At 36.7% G+C, this 21,870-nt stretch overlaps 1 protein-coding gene across 1 annotated transcript in view; it reads left to right on the top strand.

Moving 5' to 3' along the window:
* The window catches only part of LOC122791500 (mucin-5AC-like), a 272,677-nt gene that overhangs the window by 39,906 nt on the left and 210,901 nt on the right, over positions 1 to 21,870 (top strand). The window contains exons 8-14 of the mRNA XM_044059242.1: positions 4,473 to 4,598; positions 5,324 to 5,441; positions 6,506 to 6,644; positions 9,529 to 9,639; positions 9,767 to 9,836; positions 16,990 to 17,127; positions 18,863 to 19,027. Coding sequence (XP_043915177.1) covers positions 4,473 to 4,598; positions 5,324 to 5,441; positions 6,506 to 6,644; positions 9,529 to 9,639; positions 9,767 to 9,836; positions 16,990 to 17,127; positions 18,863 to 19,027 — 867 coding nt within the window. The remainder of the gene's footprint in view (positions 1 to 4,472; positions 4,599 to 5,323; positions 5,442 to 6,505; positions 6,645 to 9,528; positions 9,640 to 9,766; positions 9,837 to 16,989; positions 17,128 to 18,862; positions 19,028 to 21,870) is intronic.

Raw genomic sequence — 21,870 nt, 5'->3', positions numbered from 1 at the left:
AATAAAATTCTGATTACCCATCCGTTGGTCCAGGTTGTGCTTAAAAAGGTTTAGGGTTAATTCAAATGCATTATCCAGAATTGCCAATCAGCTTTAAGAACCTGCCTTAAGAAATTCAAAACTATAGTTAAGTAACATAAAATGCATATATTTTATCCAATTTTTTTTTACTAACAGCTAAGCTTAAGGTACAACTTGCAGTTTACCTTCCAAAACCAATCACGGCTGAATCATGGAATATATTACAAACAAATGGTTGATAAAAATGATCTGCTGAAGTTGTTTTGATTCCTTTTCTGGTAGCTGAAATCAAGAATATTCTAAAACAAGTTGACACACAAGCTACAAACTGCAAACTTGTTTAAATCTTCTAAAATAAAATAAAAAAACAGAGGAACCTATGGAGTAGCAACCATACAAAAATGTTTTATTTTATTGTATATTATTATTATTATTATTATTATTATTATTATTATTATTATTATTTTGCATGAGGGAAACTCCTTGTGTGGAGGAGATTCATCACATCCCATACTCTCTTACTTAAATATGCTAACTCCATGGTCCCTCAACTGTAGGTAAAACAAAAACAATTGGAGGAGGGAAAACATTAACAAGTAGTCACAGTTCAGCAAACAGATGAAAAAACACTCAGGCACTACTGAGTTGAGGAAGCTGAGATCAAAGGGATTACATCCAGTCATGCAGTTTTCATTGGTCGGTAGCTCTGTCAGTCATAAAAAGCATACAGCTGAGGTGTAACGCACACACTCTGTAAATCCTGCCATATTTGTATGCATGGTTGATTACACTGCTGATCTAGTATTCGTTTATTAATAACTAATCAAGACAGATTGCATATCAGTGATTGATTACATTACTGATCTAATGCAAATGTATTAGTGAGTAACTAATCAAGCTGTACTATATAAATTTGTGGCTGATTACACTATAGAGCCACTGCAGTTCTTTAAATAATTAACTGTAGTATCATACTAATTACTGTAATGGTGCTATCAGAGGAAAGAAAATGAATGACCTTTGACATTGGAAGTCATTTGCACAAGACATTTGAATCTTTGGTATTACAGACACCTAAGGCCTTATACTACATGTTTATAGCAGTGCCTGGAGTATCTGTACTGCATACTGAGTTCTCTCATTTGGATGCCATGTGCAGGAATTTTGCGTTAATCATAACAGTCACTACAGGAAAGGCTTATTACTGTTTATTCAACTGTTGTAATGATGTCTTCTTCATATTTTATTTTCAATCAATAAGGAAATCAATCAAGCAATCAAATATATTTAAAATAAATAAATAACAGTGCTAAGGGTTTGATTTTATCAAGTTTAAATATAAAAATATGCTTAATAAGAAATACTTTAAACACAGGCACCAAATCTAAGTCATTAAGATAGAACATATAAGAATATTCAGGAAATATATTTGAAAGACTTTTATCCTAAAAATATTTAGTCCACTTTTTGGAATCTGTAGCAGCCCTTTGTTGGCCAAATAGTGGTCCCTGTTTTAGATGTAGATGCTTATATGTTGTTTAATATGTAGGTTCAGGTCATGCATTGCTCAGCAGATGTAACACATACGTGATTATCTTTCTGACTGGAAGCCAGATAAATAATGGAAAAGCAAGGAAAACAAGACAAAAAATGGGAGAAATGTGAACAAAATTAGAAAATCTTATCATAATCCTGACTGCTGAATTCTGAAGGAGCTGTAGTTTGTAAAGACAGCTCTATGTATTAAGTACTGCAATAATCCAAGGAAGATGACATCAGTATATGTGTTACTGTCATAATGTCGCTAATGAAATAAAGTACTTTTACCTCATGGTAAAAGCTCAGATGCGTAAAAAATGATTTTGAATAAGCCTAACAAGTCTTAATTAAAAGTTTACTCAGTCTTCAAGTTACTTTTTTTTTCAAGGTATGACGTGTCACTGACTTCTGGAGATCCGAACTATCACAGTATTAATAATGTTTAGCTAAAACCATTTTTTTTTCTTTGCCTGACCATTTGTAGATGTGAGCTCAACAAGCTTCAACAGCAGGCAAAGATTACAGTAACGATGCGTCCGCGGTGTTTCACTTAGAGTTATCTTATTCCTCTCTCTTAGTTTTTTTTTCACAATAGTGAATGTTTGTCCTTACCATAATCCTCAAGCCAGTTGTAGCTAAGCTAACCTACACTAGAAATATATTTACAAAGGTAAATGGAATGAGGCTGCTGGCCATATAAGTCCACCAGAATCCCATGATAACTTCCTAATGGCTGGCCACACCCCTTTTTCTCACCCCATATAAGTACCCTGAATGGTTTGCACAGCCAATACTTGCAAATCTTTCCATGCCCTCATTATGTTTCCATTCAGAAATGACAGTAGTGCAGACAAATGTCATCACTGTGTATGTATGTATATATATTTATATTATTTGGGGATGCACCCAACACCCCATCCACTTACTTGTATATACTAAGTCCATGGTCACAGAACCACAGTCAAAGTGAAATATTAAAACCTGTGCTGTAGTAGACAGACTCTCCCACAACTGTAGAAGAACCTGATTACCACTGCAGTGGACATGTCCCAGGTCCTACCACAACCCTTGACAAGCTGTGCTCTCAACAAGCTCAAATGTAATCCTTTAGAGATATCACAAACGTTGTAGGAATTATTGCTCAGAGACTTTGGCTCTGAATGTAAATATAGTTTAAGTTTTTTTGAAAATATGTGTAATTTTATAAATTCTTTTATATTCCTGCACTAATTTGCTAACTTGGATCTATGGTGATTTCTGCTTGACTAATATCTGTTGTTCTCTCATTCTCCTTCACACACTTTCCTAATTATTTTAGTTCTCTTGCTGACTGATGCATATTAATCTCCATCTTTGCCTCTTTTCAGATGAGCTGTTTCTTAATCCCTTTGGTTTCACTGACTTTTCTTGAGTAAATCAGTAAACAATTGTGTTAGCTACAGCCATCTGTGGTCCATTTGAATGAGATACTGTACTTAAGACCTAAATGACAATTAATGTATTTGAGAATGTGTTAAATGGATCTTGTACTATAATAAGCACCTGCTACTCAGTCATATAATGCAATAGCGGGTGGTTTGCGTGCAGTTTACATAGTAACACAGGATGATTACCATCCGTAACATTGTTAATCCCTTGTATAGCCTATTGTGACTTAACTGAACGCAACTCATATATGATCCTTTATGAATCTATTAGATGCAACTGATTACTAAGGTGTCCATTTTTTGCATATACATGAATTACAAGATCAGTTAATTAAAATGCTAATTTTGCAACCTTAACCACAAAGATGTATTAGTCTGCAGTGCCATAAATATATTCAGAACAGTTAATAGTATTTAGGCAATAATGCTCAGACAATACACCAAACAGAATTGCACCGTACCTCTCAACTCTCCAGATTTTCTAAGAATGTCCAGATTTTTGCATCATATTTTTGGTATGTTCTACATAAATTGTGTGGTTTTCAGGCAAATCACTGATGAGTGATGATACTAAATAATGACAGACAACTGAGTTTCACACTTCATATCCATCAGAAAAATGCATGCTAAAGCAAAAAACTGTTATTCCAAGTAGTTTCTAGATTTATAAGATGAATATTTCATGTCGGTCCCTGATTTTGGGCATTTGTCCCCCCCCCCAATTATTTTTGGTATTGTCCAGATTTTCTGTGTGAAGCGGTTGAGAGGTATGAACTGTATTCATGGGAAATGAGAAAAATATACATCAACATGCAACAGGAATTCACTCTCAGCTGTAACCAGATGTTGAATACCTGACAACTACATTTATCGCTTTTGTTTCTACAACGACTAAGAAGACTTATGTAGAACAAGAACAAGTGAATACAACATACTTCTGTTATTGAAGTTTTATTTGAAGTAGAACTGCCATTAGCCAGAGAACAATTTTAATGATTATATTATCATTAATATCTGATATTGGCATATAGCTTTAACTGCATCTCCATCTCTTTCTTTCCAACAAGATCTCTGTCTACCCTTCTCTTATATCAGGCTCAATGCTAGCTGTAACAAAAATGGCAGTTGTAATTTAAATAACATTGCAATAATAAATTATGGTGTATTTAGTGGTGTGAATATAGTTGGACATAAGTATTTTGAGAATGACAGTTTAACATTACCTTTTATGACTAGCTAGGAAATTGTTGTTTGGTTGGGGTATGTCACATTGTCAGTGTGAATATCTTTTTTAAAACCCTATTCACTCATTTCTATTTTGAAAATGTCTTCTTACTCACTCTAGAGACAGAAGTACTAAACAATGTTGTATGGGATATAGCGTCCTCATTCCAGATGACAGCACATTTGCATTGCTAGTGGTCAGAGAGTGATCAATCTTGATTTCAAAGTCACACACTCAGTATTGTACTTGTTTAATTACAGATAAAACATGTCCGTACAACATGGCATACTTTGAATGTAGGACTCCTTGTTTCGACACCTGCTCCAATTTTGACAGAGCTGCACTCTGTAAAGAGCACTGCACTGGTGGCTGTTTCTGTCCTCAAGGTATGTTGTCCATTTTTTTAATTATATATTTTATAATTTTTAATTATATATTTTATGTTGCTCAAGATAAATAAAAGATGCTTGATTTTCATGCAAACAGCTCTTTTTATATGTTATTAGATGAGCATATTGGCAGAACACTACTCCAGATTTTCCGCACTTAATGCATTTGCTCTTGCCTTTGTAGTCTGAGTTGGGTCTTAAAATGGTTCACAACAATTAGTTTATTCACATAAGTAACAGATGATTGAATACATACTAGTTAATCTGCTGCTCAGTAACTTAAATGAGGTATCCCACACTGAATTTCTGTTTAACATTGCTATCTGTCCTATTCTCTCTTGAGTACATAAAGCAACTTACACACTGCTATCTCCAACAATAAGCTGTGTCATGGGCTGCATTTTCTTTCTATAAAAATAGCCTATGAAGTTCCTAAAAACAATATTCATTCATTTATTAATTCTCTGATAATCAACTTAACCTACAATTCAGTTATGAGTGATATGAAGCTTATCCCAGAATTTACTGTGTGCAAAGTAAAAAAAAATAATAACCTGGATATGATGCCAGTCTGTCACAGGATAAAAAAAAAACAACATTGCTAATGCTTTATCAATGACAAACTATGTTTGTTTATTTATTTTGCCCTTTAAAATTCACTCTTCCAATATTATTTTAAGAATCTGTCATGAGTTACCTTACTTCTGTTTTATTTTCTTTAGGAACTGTTTTTGATGACATCCAAAATAGTGGTTGTATAAAAATTGAAGACTGTTTCTGTGTTCTTGATGGCAAAGCCTATGCACCAAGTGAATCGTACACTACTGAGTGTCGGACATGGTAAATGCTGTAGCTGTGTGTGTTTGCTGTTTTGTTATATAGATGCCTTTGTATTTTGCCTAAGCTGCTGGAGGCATGGAAGGTTAGTCATTCATCTTTGCTATCAAAGCTGTCACACTGACTTAACATACTCTTATAAATTATATACATCAAGGCTTGGGTTCTTGCAAACATTGATGCAGGCGGAAAACAAAAGAACATACCGGCACCTAATTCAACACAAACTTGTATGAAAGTCTGCTGCATCCACCAATCTATAAAATACGCAATTGTGTAGTACATTTAATTACTGTACATTTATCCCTTCTACAACTCCACATTTTTTTTTCAGATTTCCAGAAATCTACATTTTGCAGTACCCATGTACCTGTGCTTCACTGTATGTTATACAGCTGCTCACATGGAAGAATATATTTACAATAAGTTAACATTTTCACAGATTAGGCCTTGAACCCAGATGGGGCTTTAAGGTCAACAGAAGATGCTAACATCCTTAAGTATAAATGGATGCCTTTACTCAGGGAAAGAAGGTGGGGACACTGTCATGACTGTTGAGTCTATTTCATTAGCTAGTTTCATGTACAGATAAACACCATGAATAACTGCAGATATCATCCAGTTAAAATGTCCTTTTATTAGCATTTATAAAGGGGAACATATATATCATAAATGTAAAAACAAAATCTACAAATGAAACAAAGTTCACCGCCTGATACTACCAGACTGAATAAAAAAACACTATATCATATCATTGTATATTTAGAGTATTGCAAAACATAAATGTACACAGAGGCCTTGTATTTGTGGCCTGTGACTAAAATGACAAAATCTGCATCTTTCTTGCAATAACACACTGGTACTGCTGTTACAAATATCTGTCGATGGCTCTCAGCACTTACACAAATTCAGTGGAGGGACACTGGGTTTGGATAATGGGGCCCTCAGTATGTGTTGAACAGTAAGGTACATCATGCAGGTGTAAAGACATCCCTGCTAAGTATATAATTTCACACAACAATCTATTGTTATACATCTGTCCATTTTTATTCTGTTTATTTCTACAGTACATGCTCAGGGGGTCAGTGGTTATGCAGTGATCTTCCTTGCCCTGGTATATGTACGCTAAATGGAGGTTCTCATGTTACCACATTTGACAAGAAGGCCTATACCTTTCATGGCAACTGTTTCTATGTCTTCTCAGAGGTAAGTACATCGTGTGACTTGAGACACTTCTTTTGTTCTAAGAAATGAATGTTCCACAGTATTAAAATTGGAGTGAAATTTACTTGGTACTCATGGTTTCTTTAGCACATCTTACTGTACTTGCTACATATGTCAGCTTGGTTTTCTCTGGTAAGCTTTTATAAAATCTTGAATGTTGGGTACACATGTAGCCATGACATTTTTATAGGTCAGAGCTACTGCTCCAGATTACCTCATAACTGACATTAATAAAGACACAAGGGTAAAATACCTTATGCATAACAAACCTACAGAGAAGCAATAGACATATTTAATTCAGCAGGCCTTATTATGTAATATGCAATGACTTGTGCTTCATGCAGTTGCATATATATAAACGTGCATGTTGCCTTTTGGGTTAATTCTGGAAAAAAACTGCTATTACATCAATAGAATAGTAGTGCAGATGAAATGTATGCATTTCAATTTGTTTTTGAGAAACAGTGGGATTACATGGTCTTTACACCATGAGAAAATTGCCCATTGCTCTAAGTTAAAATAACAAAAAGAAAACAACCACAAAAGTTGTGTTACTACTTTAATTTTATCTGTAGTTACTTATTTTTTTTATTTTAATTATAAGTAAGTTGCTTAAAGCCCACAGCTGATTCTTACAATGTCTATATTTTGCAGAAAGGATTTTAGCTGATGGACAGTGCCTTAACTATTTGCTAAATATGGCTAGAACATGACAAGTCTTCATAGAAGTATGGTTATTGACTATAAATGGGTAGGTTAACTAAAGACTTCAGACTAACGTGAGAAATCTGCTTCCTGTTGTAAGTTGTACTAAAGAACAGGAAATATCTTCATGGATCATATTAATTTAATGTTCCCTAACACCCACTTACAGTACATAACCGACTACCTGGCGACAAAACTTGGAATGCCTCCTTAAGTATATTGTAATTTCTGGATTAGAATATGCACATCTACTCATACTTGTATGCTCATCCAATAATGCCAAAAAAAACTGAAAACTACTTGAAATGCAAAGTTTCTGACTTTCTCATTCTAGGGCACCCCAGACAGCATCAGTGCTAGTCACCTGCTAAGTACCTTCCTATTACAGGAAAGACTACCTTTCTACTTATTAGCACTCAAGCTCCTTCACAGCAAACGCTGCCTCTGCTGCCAACCCACTGGCAAACAAACTGATTACTGTTCCTGCCCATTACCATCTCAAAGTACACTATCCAAAAAACACTTTTTAAAAAGGCTCTATTCGTCCTCGATGCCACAGAAACAGCATCCATTAATAGTGCCTCATCAACATGTACCTCCATGCCAGAGCACATTAGGAATCTTTTCTCGCTCTCATCCCTTACACATTAGGAATTTTTTCTCACTCTCATCCCTTAACGCATTAGGAATCTTTTCTTGCTCTCATCCCTTATACATTAGGAATCTTTTCTCGCTCTCATCCCTTACACATTAGGAATCTTTTCTCGCTCTCATCCCTTACACATTAGGAATCTTTTCTCACTCTCATCCCTTACACATTAGGAATTTTTTCTCACTCTCATCCCTTAACGCATTAGGAATCTTTTCTCGCTCTCATCCCTTACACATTAGGAATCTTTTCTCGCTCTCATCCCTTACACATTAGGAATCTTTTCTCGCTCTCATCCCTTACACATTAGGAATCTTTTCTTGCTCTCATCCCTTACGCATTAGGAATCTTTTCTCGCTCTCATCCCTTACACATTAGGAATCTTTTCTCACTCTCATCCCTTAACGCATTAGGAATCTTTTCTCGCTCTCATCCCTTACACATTAGGAATCTTTTCTCGCTCTCATCCCTTACACATTAGGAATCTTTTCTCGCTCTCATCCCTTAATGCATTAGGAATCTTTTCTTGTTCTCATCCCTTACACATTAGGAATCTTTTCTCACTCTCATCCCTTAACGCATTAGGAATCTTTTCTCGTTCTCATCCTGTACACATTAGGAATGTTTTCTCGTTCTCATCCCTTACACATTAGGAGTCTTTTCTTGCTCTCATCCCTTACACATTACGAATCTTTTCTCGTTCTCATCCCGTACACATTAGGAATCTTTTCTAGCTCTCATCCCGTAGGCTTGCATTCATCAGTCTCTTAATGTCTTCCATTTGCAAAGGTTTTACTGCACTCCAATGGCAACACAATCAGATCATCCCACTCAGTTCAAGTACTCACCCATTCCAACCCAGGAAATAACATCTCACTCACTGAACTACCCATTTCACGTTTATCAGTACACTTGTAATCTTTCACCCCCATCACTAATGAATTAAGCCCCCCCCACTCTGATATAATCCACCTTGTCTCACTCTCTGTCCTATCCCACCCCCAGTCTTTCTTACTCTCTAAGCCTCACATTCATCTCCCATCAGCATATATAGCTCATATCATATTCATTAACAAAGTCATGCCGTCATCTTTGTAATTATAATTAATAACTAACTTGATTATTTTTCCCTAATGTATTATGTTGCCTTTGCAGTTTTACCTGGTATTTAAGAATTTGACAATGCTTTAATCACATTTACCATCATTTCTAGATAGTACCATCAACTTCTGAAAAAATGTCTGCATTTTGTTTATGTGTGTGTGTTTGCCTTTGTGCGTGTGTGTGTTTATTTATTTATTTGTGTTCTTCTGTGATTTGCAAAACCACTGTTGTTTTCTCCTACAGCAACTGCTTTTGTCTGTTTTTGTTTTGGTCGATCATGGGTGAAAAGGATCCACCCAGCCCAACTACCTGGCTTACAAACAAACAAATAAATGAAATGTTACAATGCAAGGTAAATGTTTTTATGTAAATTATTCTTACTAGTAACCCCCTGTTGTTTCTTCTCAGGACTCTGTAAGTAGCAGCTTTGCAGTGGTACCTAAACTAGTCACTTGTGGCATCACAGAAACTGAAACGTGCTTGAAGAAGGTATTTATATATCTCAATGAAAGAACAACGGTAAGAAATTATATGTGTTTTTACTACCTTGCAAATGAAATGAATTTTCTAACCATTGCTATGGCTATGTTTTGCTAAAGGATTTACTTCTTTTGCTGTCTATTCTTTTCTTCTTTGCCCTATGAAGGTTGTTACTGTTACCTCTTCTGGAGCTGTACTGATAGATCATGTGCTCAGAGCTCTGCCCTTCTCAGCAGGTAATTTTACAAATGTTCTTGGGGTGGTATCTGTTTTTGTATATGTGTGTGCGTGTGCGTGTGCATGTGTGTGTGTGTGTGTGTGTGTGTGTGTGTGTGTGTGTGTGTGTGTGTGTGTGTGTATGTGTATGTGTGTGTGTGTGTGTGTATGTGTGTGTGTGTGTGTGTGTGTGTGTGTGTGTGTGTGTGTGTGTGTGCATGTCTGTGGCTGTGTGTGTGTGTGTGTGTGTGTGTGTGTGTGTGTGTGTCTGTGTCTGTGTGTCTAGGTATGTGTGTGCATATGTGTGTGTGTGTGTGTGTGTGTGTGTGTGTGTGTGTGTGTGTGTATGTGTGTGTGTGTGTGTGTGTGTGTGTGTGTGTGTGTGTGTGTGTGTGTGTGTGTGTGTGTGTGTGTGTGTATGTGTGTGTGTGTGTGTGTGTGTCTGTGTCTGTGTGTAGGTGTGTATGTGCGCATGTGTGTGTGTGTGTGTGTGTGTGTGTGTGTGTATGTGTGCATGTGTGTGCATTTGTGTGTGTGTGTATGTGTGTGTGTGTATGTGTGCGTATGTTTAAATATGTTTTTGCTGCACAGTTTTCTCATATAAATGTATTTATTTATTTGACATTTGTTAACCAGGTTAGTCCAACTGAGCCAAAGGCCCATTTTCAGTGGAGACCCGAGGAGAAAAGCTCCAATTAGTTCACAATCGTGTAAAAATTAGAAACATAACAAAAATGAACAGTTGTACAGAAGACATAACATAAGGAATATTAGCAACAGTTAACATCATTACATAATGTAGATGAGATAAAAATAAAAGTAACAATAAGATTACAGCATTGGTACAAGATATGAGATGCACAATGTAGTTAACAGAGACATGGTACTGATACAATTATTATGTTCTAAATTCAGGAATATATTTTGAATATAAAATCCAGAAAAAAATGATATAGAATTATATATAGATATATAAACATTCTAACAATACTGATCCTAACTATGTCAAATTATCTACCAGTTAAAATGCCTTTTATTTATTTATTTGTCCTTTGGTAACCAGGAAAGTCTGAATGAGCCAATGGCCCATTTTCTGCGGAGGCTCGGGGAGGAAAACTCCACAATAGATTCAAAAACATTTAAACAGCAGTTGATGAGTAATTATATAGAAGGGGAGTAAAGCCCCTCAACAGATTAAATATTTTACAATGAGTTGGGGAGAAAGAGTCCAGAAAACACACATAAAAGCATTATACAATAGCTAGTGAGTAATTGTATACAAGAAGAGAAAATCCCCACAACAGATAAAACACAAACAGGTTGAAATACATTTACAGAATATTACTATCATACATGGTGTTCAGGAATACAGTATGTACTGCAAGTCACCAGACACTTTGCAGAAGTGGATAGCCTATGTCAAAAGCAAACGAAAACATAGTTATTGAAAATATTGACTATTTTCTAATAACATATGAAGGTGAGAAATAACAGAGTATTCTGCTGCGAAAATAGGCAGAGGACTAGAACGAGATGAGGAGGAGTAATGAGCAGGACGGGAACTTGAGGACATGGAGAGAGTTGATTATTATCAGAGAGATGACAATGTCGTGGAAGGACACACAGGAGGAAAATAAACAGTATTAAGTGTTGGCTGAAGAGGTAGAAGAACATACATTAGTAGAAAGGTATCATTAAAGGGAGAGCTTCATTCGATGTTAGGCAATTACTGCCTGCTAAGATAGGGAGGTGTTAGTGAAATTAAAGTGAGAAAGGCATAGTTATAGTGAGCAGGTGGTCATGAATATGTTTGAGGGTTGGCATGTAGGGGGTCCAGGTGTACATGAATTCTTGGGTAATTCAAGGTTAACCAGAATTGGACAGCCATATAATAAAGTAGGAGTGTAGAGGCCAGGGGTTTCCTGGATGAATCAGTTAAGTTTTTTGTTCTATAGACTGTCCCTAATTTTTGGTGATTTTTTAAATTTAAACCTGTTGCAATTGTAAGTCAAATTTCAGGTTATCATCTATTTCCATGCCTAGTAGCTTGGTGTAGGGGATGACTTCTATAACTGAAAAAATTTGTTTGAGGTGTGTAAGAGATTTTTGCAATAATAGTAGCGGCTTTCTTTCAGTCTTTCTTTCTTTCTTTTTTTGGATTGAGGAGAATCTGGGAGTCATTGAGCTAGCTTTCAACTGATAAAAATGACTCCTGGGTGATGTGTTGTAGAGTAATTGGGTTACTGGAAGAACATATTAATGTGCTGGAGTCATGAGCATATTGTCTGCGGATGCTTGACATTTGGCAGAGTGTAAGCTGTTGCTACATATGTTGAAAATCAGTGGCTCCAGTATGGAACCTTGGGGAGCACCTGTTTCAACGAATAGGAAGGAGGAGTAAGAATTCATCCATTTAACAGACTGGAGTCTATTGGAAAGGTATCTGGAAAACCAGTTGGTGGAGGTGTTTGACAGGCCAAGCAAAGAGAGTTGTTTTAGAAGTAAGCTATGGGAAATTGTATCAAAGGCCTTAGACAGGTACAGAAGCAAAGCAGAAACCATTTGACCTTTATCTCTGGCTAGGTTAACATTACTGGTGAAGTTTAGCTGTGGTAGTGTTATGCCCTACTCTGAAACCATGTTGTTGGGGGATAAGGCTGTTTATATGAGTTAGCTGATTATGAATGCATTTTTCGAGGATGTTTGAAAGAGGAGAGAGAATGGCAATGGGGTCTAACGTTGGATATACCATTAGAGTTACCTCCCTTGTGAAGTAGGATGACGTCAGATGTTTTCCATAAGGTTGGGGTACATGATTCCTGAACAGACCTGTTTAAGAGAACAGATACTGGAAAGGAAATTAAGCTGGCATCTATTTTTAGGAAACCACATAATTTCACCTGGAGCTAGTGCACTTGGTTTAATTTGTTTGAGGTATTTCTTGATTGTTATGGTGGATACTGCTTTAATAGAATTGCTAAAGATAAAGTGATCTTTGAAACATTATCTGTATCTTCTGGTGAGCTGTTAGAGTTGGGGTTTGGTTGTCCAATTGAGCCAGGGTGTAGTATTTTAGAAATGGGAGCAGAGAATTGTTCTGCAAATTGGAATGATAAAGTTTCTTGTCAAGTTTGATCTGGCATTTGGCTTTATTATGTATGTATTAATATTGTTGAAGATTTTCTGTTTTATTATTGAGCCATGCCTTCCAGGATTTAGCTCTAGTCTTCATTAATTTCCTGGTAGTAAGAATGAGCCAAGGAAGAGGGTTATTTTTTACTCTTTTTAAGCCTAAGGGAGCATGTGTTGTTTAGTAGTTCAGTAAAGATTGTGTTAAAATAGACAACAGAATCATCTGGTGGCAAGATTTTTAGGATGTTCTAGTTATGGGATTGCAGTGAGGTGTTAAACACTTATGGGTCAATCGTTCATGTTGCGAGAAGATTTATATGTGTGTTCTTCGAGAAGTATGGCATTCTCTTGCGACACATGTAGGCAGGTGGTTACTATAGCAATAACCCACGCCTGGGTGTGGGTAATGCTAAATTTACCCACGGTTGGCGTGGTTTGGTCCCGGCCCGAGGGACCAAACAAAGCCAACCGTGGGTAATTTAGCATTACCCACACCCAGGCGTGGGTTATTGCTATTATACTATGACATTATTTAAGAAAAGAAACTATTACTTTTCTTAAATAATGGCATAGTATAATGCCTGTTTACTGCCCTTCCGCAGATGTCTGGCATCATGGCAGTTCTGATGTACTGCGCGCCTGCGCAGTACATCAGAGCTGTGAGCAAAAGCAATGGAGAAAGCAAGATCTCCGTTGCTTTTTAGTGTCTCGCTATGTTAAATGAGTTTAACATAGCGAGACAGTTTTAAAATAAGCAACGGACATCTCCGTTGCTTATTTTAAAACTGTCTCGCTATGTTAAACTCATTTAACATAGCGAGACTCCAAAAAAAGCAACGGAGATCTTGCTTTCTCCGTTGCTTTTTTTAAAAAACTGTCTCGCTATGTTAAACCCATTTAACATAGCGAGACACTAAAAAGCAACGGAGATCTTGCGTTCTCCGTTGCTTTTTAAACACTGTCGCTATGTTAAATGGGTTTAACATGGCGAGACAGCTTTAAAATAAGCAACGGAGATCTCCGTTGCTTATTTTAAAGCTGTCTTGCTATGTTAAACCCATTTAACATAGCGAGACAGTGTTTTAAAAAAACGAGTTATACTAATGGAAAAAAGTCCGGGCGACCGGACCTTTTTCCATTAGTATAACTCGATTTACAACGGGCACACTGGCCAATCAGCGTGCACATTTTGGGGGGGTCATGGTATAATAAGTGTGTTTGCTACAGTGCTGTCGGAGCTTATGTTGTTAGGATGACTTGTTAATAACCAGTCCAGTGTGGTAATATTACCATTTTGCAGGTTGATTCCAGTAGGATCACTGATAATTTAGGAGAAATTGTATAGATTTATGCAATAAATCATTATCTTAGTTGAGGTGTGATGAGTTCATGTTAACATGGCATAGTTTAATTGTGTCTGTGAGTACATTGTGGGATAGCCAGGATAAAATGTCCTCCAATATGTTGATATTTCATCTGCTGGTGGGATATAAAGGACAGTCATACATACTGTTTTATATGTGTTTAGTTTTAGGTTACTTAGAAGTAGTTTCAGATTGAGGAAGGACGGTGTGGCAGATGGGAAAGGTGGTACATTACTGCTACTCTTCTCACTTTTTTGTTTAATCTATCAACTCTAATTATCTTAAATCCGAGGGTGGGGGCACTATTTCTGTGTTACCGGTATTTAGTTTTAGTGAAGGTCCCATTATTGCTAACATGTCAGGGGAGTGATATTTTATCTAAGTGTATAATTCTGGGATTTTGTTTAAAATGATTCTGAGGTTCATATGGAATAGATTTTTTTGCTGACATTTCTTATTCTGTCAGGAGAGGAGTTTACGTTTTCAGGCAGGGTTGATTTATTATTTGTGGAGTAATTTAGTGCCTGAAAGGGTCCAGGGTTGGGTTGAATGTCACCTGCTAGAAGTGGATTCAGTGGTAAGTTTATCTGAATGTGTTATTTTAGTTTTTGTGGAACAGGTGGTGGCAAGGGATGAAAATTTACATTTCTAAGTATTATACACCTGCTGAATTATCAAATATAAAAAAAAAACATAACATCATAAAGTTACGATAAGCTACCATAATGGTTCATGATAGTTATAAAACTATAGGTTGTATAAAAATATTTATAAAGTCTAGGAAATCAGAAATGATGAAGGCATTGTTTGTTAATTACATTAGACCCAAACTTGAGTATGGAATAATAATATGGAAACCTTCTAAGAAAACAAGGATTAGTAAATTGGAACGAGTACAGCAGAAATATGCCAAGGGCATCCATGGATGTCAACATTTTAGTTATTATTGAAGACTAAAATATCTGAACTTCTACAGGATCTCATATAGATATTTAAGAGGAGACCTTATTCAGGTATATATGGGATTTAGGGACAATTACTTCTGGGAATGTTTGGGGTTATCAGAAAGTACTAGAGAATCATCAGACAACCTATCCAGAAGATTCTGTAGGAATTATAAGTGTACTAATTGGTCCTCTGACAGAGTAGCTGATGCTTGGAACAGACTACTAAATTACATTAAAGCAAGCACTAGTTTAGATATTTTTAAGAACAGCCTGCTCACTTATTATGGGAATAGCTGTTTTGGTATATTGGAAGGATAGAAGGGCATTAATGCCTGTGCTTGAAATATTTTTATATATATATATATATATATATATATATATATATATATATATATATATATATATATGGGATTACTATGAAATACCGAATGCCCAAAATCCCGATGCTGAAAACAACGAGACCAGATGACCGAAATCCCGCATTACCGAAATAACAGAAGAGAGAGCGAAATGCAAAATCCCGATGTTAAGGGATTTTGCGTTAGCGCTTCTGGTGTTGCGGTTCAGGTAAGTATGTGCGTGTAAGTGTGTTTGTGAGGGGTGTAGTGTGTGTAAGTGTGTGTTGTGACTGTGGTGTGTGTGTGAGGGACTGTAATGTGTGGGTGTGAGTTTGCCTTGTGTGTCTGTTTGTGCGATCTCGGAGTTAGAATAATAAAGTAGGGGGGTGTGGGGGTGCAGGGGGGCTTGCCCCCCTGTCTATGTCTAATGTAGGATACATTGTTTGGTTGTGGGGGGAAGGTGTGTGTATGTTTGTGTGTGTGTGTGCTGTTTGATTTTGTAACTTTCGCGCTTTTGGATTTCACGGTTTTAAATATTCGGCATTGTGGGGTTTCGGGCATGTGGTCTTGGTGTTTTAAGCATCGGGATTTTGTGCGTTCGGTATTTAGTAGTGATCCCATATATATATATATATATATATATATATATATATATATATATATATATATATGTATGTTTGTATTTATGCATGTATAAAGCAAAACTGTTAGCGGTGATATTTACAAAACTATATGGTTCCATTTTTGACTGGCAGTGAAATATATTAAGATTACCATGCTACTGTTTGCCTGTTAATACTCTCTTGTCTATATCCTTGGATTGCTTCTAATTTTTCATCAGTCACAAGCACTGTCTGACAATCTGGTATACAGGAAAGATCAGACAACGTGAATGATTAATTTCCCAGTGATAAGACCATAACAGAGTGTTCATAACATTCAGAATCATGCAGTAAGCATAGGCAAACATTTTTATAGAAAAACATTAAAATATTTAAACCATTGCTACAGATTTAATGTTTTTTAGACAGGAATCAAGTAATATAACTGTCAGTATTAAGTAAAATGACAATCAATACCAATATAGTTTAGGGTAGGTAATTGACTGCAGAATTATGGAGTTTGATTAGAAATACTGGAGAGATGAAATGATTGATCAGCATAAAATATTTTTGTGAAGAATGCCATTGTTCACACAGAATGATTAGAGAGGGGGAAACTGATTCAGTGGTATATTTTGACATGTTACTGCATCATAAAGGAAAGACATTTAAACCTAAGAAAGAGTTATTGAAAGTGTGTTTTTCTGTTCCTGAGGCACATCAGTTGCATTAATTGTTAACGATGAATTGAAAAGGTAGTTTAATCTCTTACTTTTATTTTTCTTTATAGGGAATTTTTCTGTCATGATGCCTTCTACTTTTTTTATCATAATGGAGACCAGCTTCGGATTACGCATAGAGATACAGCTTCAGCCTCTTATGCAGATTGTCTTGATACTTGACCCTACATATAAGGGTCAGACATTTGGTAAGCAGATGTATATTTGCCACAAGTGAGCTACATGAAATGTTGTCTTATGTACTACCATATTTGAACTAAAATAACTAAAGGGATATCTGTAAAGGAAGCTAATAATATGCAAATTATGGCTACTGTGATGTCCTTGTTCTCTGAAAAAAGCTTTGTTATTTAGTGTAGTACTGCCTTTCAGACTTTATTTACTGATGATACAGACTGCCCACTGACAGTCAATAAATCTACTTATTGACCTCAGAAGTTAAGGCAAGTGTGTTCAGAGTTATTAATTTTAGATTTTACTGAGTCTGTAAATCCTCCATGGTTTAATGATGCATATTGATTTTTTTTTTTGGGGGGGGGGGATCTACAGGATTGGCTCAATTGCTCCTGTTTTTTTTTTTTCATCCAGTTGTCTCACTTATTTCTCCATTGGGATGGAGAGCCATCTGGCCCATTCATTTCACAAAAGAGGCAAAACTCTGTTATTAGGAAATGAGCCAATCCTCTGATCTGAGGCCTGTCTTATCCCCACCCCCTCATCAGGTTGAGTGTTCCAGTTCAGATGCTCTCAGGAGTTGCATACATGCTACCGCTCATGTCCAACCTCCTGCTGAAGCACCTCACCACTGTGCTGCGTAAGCTTGCTTGGCACCTTGAGTTGCATCCATGTTACCGCTCATGTCCGACCTCCTGCTGAAGCAGCTCACTGCTGTGCCGCCTAAGCTTGCTTAGCACCTTGAGTTGTATCCATGCTGCCGCTCATGTCCGACCTCCTGCTGAAGCACCTCACTACTGTGCCATGTAAGCTTGCTTGGCACCTTGAGTTGCATCCATGCTACCACTCATGTCTGACCTCCTGCTGAAGCAGCTCATCGCTGTGCCACGTAAGCTTGCTTGGCACCTTTTGTTGCATCCATGCTACCATTCATGTCCGACCTCCTGCTGAAGCAGCTCACTGCTGTGCCATGTAAGCTTGCTTGGCACCTTGCTGCAGGTGGTACACCTGTACTTTTGCAGCTGTTGCCAGTGCAGTGAGCCAAGCTGCTTCTCTTCCCCAGGATAGGAGAGCTGGTAGTGCCTGGTCACTGCAGCCTTTATGCCACCATCCAAACATGGGTCATTTATGCTGCAGCTAGAGCTTTATCCTTGTCTGCTGTGGAGCCAGACCAAAAATATTGACTATCACACCATCTGGTCCTCATAATGATCTACAGTGAAGTCTTATGTGAAGACTGTAAAAAGGAAATCATCCTTTGTGGTCATGATGGATCAACTTGACCTGCAGACAAGTAAAGTAAATCTAAAGAATTTCATTGTAGAGTGACCTTTAGTCAAGTAATGTAAATGCAAAGAATTTCATTTAGATTATTAGATCTGTCCTTTGGCCATTGCTTCTCTGACACACTCTTTTGTCACAGCTTGTTCTCCTGGTTATTTCTATTTAAAAGTATACTCAGAGTCTGACCATGTGAAAAGTAAATAAAAATGTATACCACTGACAAAATGAGAGTGAAAAGGGAGATAGCAGAGGCAGAGAAAACAAACAAGGGTCCTATATATGTCTGCTTATATAGTTCCTTGCACTATATGCTAGATATCAGAAGTGATATGATGACAGAGCTAAAGTGAATCAATGACAAGCAATTTGATTCAAAAACAGGAGTCCCAACTTCACTGATGTAAATATGCCTTGTGCCAGTATAATTGGTTTCTGTATTTAACATGTATTCCCTTTTATTTCAAGGTCTTTGTGGGAATTTTAATGATGACCAGACAGATGACTTCAAAACAAGAAATGGTCTTTTGGAGGGATCGGCCGCAGGTTTTGCCACTTCTTGCAAGGCCCAGTCTGGTTGTAATGATGTAACAGATACTTATGAAAACCCTTGTACTCTTAGCATGGAAAATGGTAAGCTATTGCAGTTTTGTATAAAATGGCTTCATCCTACATGTTAAGGCATGTACTGCAGTCACTGTTATTGTTTACCGGACTGATTCTGGTGGAATGTTAATCACAAGCTAAATATTGCTTTTTTTGTTTTCCTTTAAATATAGGTAATGTTAACTTGTAAGGGTGTCATCATTTACATAAAGGGCAAACTCAATGAAATGACATTTCATTGAGTTTCCCCCTACCAAAATGACACACTTCATGGATTGTGCCCCCAACCCCTCACATGGGGGGGAGTTGCCCTCATACTACTTTTTACTTAAAAAAGGATCCTCAAGGATTGTTACCCTTTTGACAATAGGGTCAGCCTTGATAAATTTTTGATAAGTTTTCCCTCAATTAACAAGATTGCTCTTGTTATAAACATCAGAGTATCAGTCTGAGAGTATTTATAACCACACATATTACTGACTGGACTGTATTTAAAGTGGAAACATTTTCAAAAAATGCTTACTATGAGAATACCACAATTAAAGAGAATTTTGTATGGCAGGTTACGTCTGGAAGAATAAGAATTTATTGTGTTTAATGGTTAAGATGTTAACCTCAAAGACACAAGGTAGAAGGTTTGATTCTCATGTTTGAAAGAGAATTTGGCTAGGCTTAAAATGGCCCACAAGAGGCAGCTAGCCTAGTACTTACCTAAAAAACTATATGTGGAACAGAAAGCAGTTCCATATTCTGAGTGATATTGTAATGGTAGTGCAATGGTTATGGCCTGAAATCTTCAACTGTAGGGGCCTGGGTTTGTTTCTGAAAATTAGCCAGTGTGCACATAAAGTTTGCTTGTTCTTGTCCTGTATGTTAGGGTCATCTTTGATTACTCTCAGTTTATTCTAGTTCTTAATAAACATGCTAATTGTTTTAAAAACTATCCATTTGCTTTGCATTTGCCTTTGCCATTTTGTCCAGGTTGCAGCAGAAAAGTCTTTGCGGAAAAGGTTCCTTTACCTAGATAAGTAATAAATGAAAATTAAAATATATAATCCCTAATCTATATCTCAAGTTATTTTGTCATTCATTGTGTTCAGACTTGGTCACATTATCTATGAGCTAATTTTAGCATCATAAGCATACCATGTGTAATATTGCAGGTAGTAGTTATCAACGATTTGCATTAGTATATATTACTTATAAATATATGCTATACTGTATGTCAGAACACTGTTCCAACATAAAATCGGTTAGTAGTCCAGGCTTAAAGCATGGGTCTACTTCATATGACTGAAATGTTGTTTGACTGAATTTCATTTGACTGAGATCTTAATACCTAATTTTCAAAATACTGAAAACTCATTTGATTGAATCTCATTATACGGAATTGTAAACCAAAGACATGATGTGGGTTTCCCTTCTCGTGTGACTTGTTTGTGATAAAAAGAATTATTATAACTTATAGCACTGATTGTCAGAATACCGATAGTCATGTAGACAGTAGGTGTTGTAGTGTTTCTAAATATGGGTATGTCTGTTTACATTTTTATGGGACGTATCTCAACTAATATGGCAGATGTTTTGTGTTTTTCCAGCAGTAGTGGCACTGTTAATTGTGGTATCCTGATAGTAATCATTACTGTAAGGTGAGTGAAATGTATATGCCCTTTTCCCCAATGTAGTGGGATCCTGGAGTTAGTATAAATAGTTAGGGGTGTGGGGGCACAGCCCCCCACCTAATTTGGTATTATATCATCCGGTTTCTGTTAAGAGGTAAGTAAGTAAGTAGTTTTTAAGTTCTGGAAAGAGTTAGTCATTGGTGTTGTAAGTGTGCATGTCTATGGTTTACAAGTAAGTATTTTGAAATTTAGTATGGTAAGGTTTTAGTATTATGAGTTTCAGTCAAGTGAGTTTTCACTATTTTGAAAAATTCGGTATTTTGGTCTCGGTCAAATGAAGGTCAGTCAAATGAAATTTCAGTCATGTGAAGTAGACCCTAAAGCATACATATAATCAAACGTTCGTAATGCCATATTTTTTTATGCCAGCAGAAGTGATTGAAACTTATTGGGAAGCTTCTGCTGGCATTAAGTCTGAGCAAGATCATAAACAGTGGATCAAGGAATTTGCCCTTTCCTCTCTGTAGAGCAGTCTTGGAGTTAATATATATAACCAGCGGGGGAGAGGTGCAGGGGACTTGCCCCCCTACAAAAAAATATGAGTGTTTTTTTTCTTCTATTGGCTTTTGATTTTTCAGGATTGATGTTTAGCCATTTGATATTTCAAAGTACACCCCAGGCTTTCTATACTGTCCTGTCCAGTTCTATAAGAAAAGACTGAGTGTCAAAAAACTAATGGCAGATGACAATCAAATGGCTGAAAGTAGTCTGAGTGAAACGTCAATACCATCCAAATGTCATGAATCAGCATATATTTATACATATTTTTGCAGGGAGTAAGCCCGTTTGCACCCCCATATGAAGGACTGTGCCCCAACACTCTCTAGTAATATATGCTTGCTACAAGTCACACAGCCTTGTAGGAAAGGTAACTCAAAAGTTATCTTACTCCAAGATTGTGTGACCTTGGAGTGAGTATGTTTTACTTGGAGGGGGAGATAGAGGCACAGTCCCTCTCAAATGGGAAAGGTATAGTGGGAGTTGGTCCCAGCAGAATAATAGTTGATTCAGTTTGCTATCAATCATTTGTTTTTCAGTTAAATTGCATTTATTTATAATGTCACATAACTGGCTTTTTACACATTCTAGCTAATGTAGGTGGGACAGTGCAATGATTTGCACAGGACAGTACAGACAATACAGACAAAAGTCAGTAGTTCGGCAGGATCCTTTCAGAAGTAGAGATGC

Source organism: Protopterus annectens, chromosome 17.part0 (assembly GCF_019279795.1).
Source record: "Protopterus annectens isolate FY-2018-M chromosome 17.part0, PAN1.0, whole genome shotgun sequence".
In the NCBI taxonomy this organism is placed as follows: Eukaryota; Metazoa; Chordata; order Ceratodontiformes; family Protopteridae; genus Protopterus; species Protopterus annectens.
This window is presented reverse-complemented; position numbering and strand designations above follow the sequence as displayed.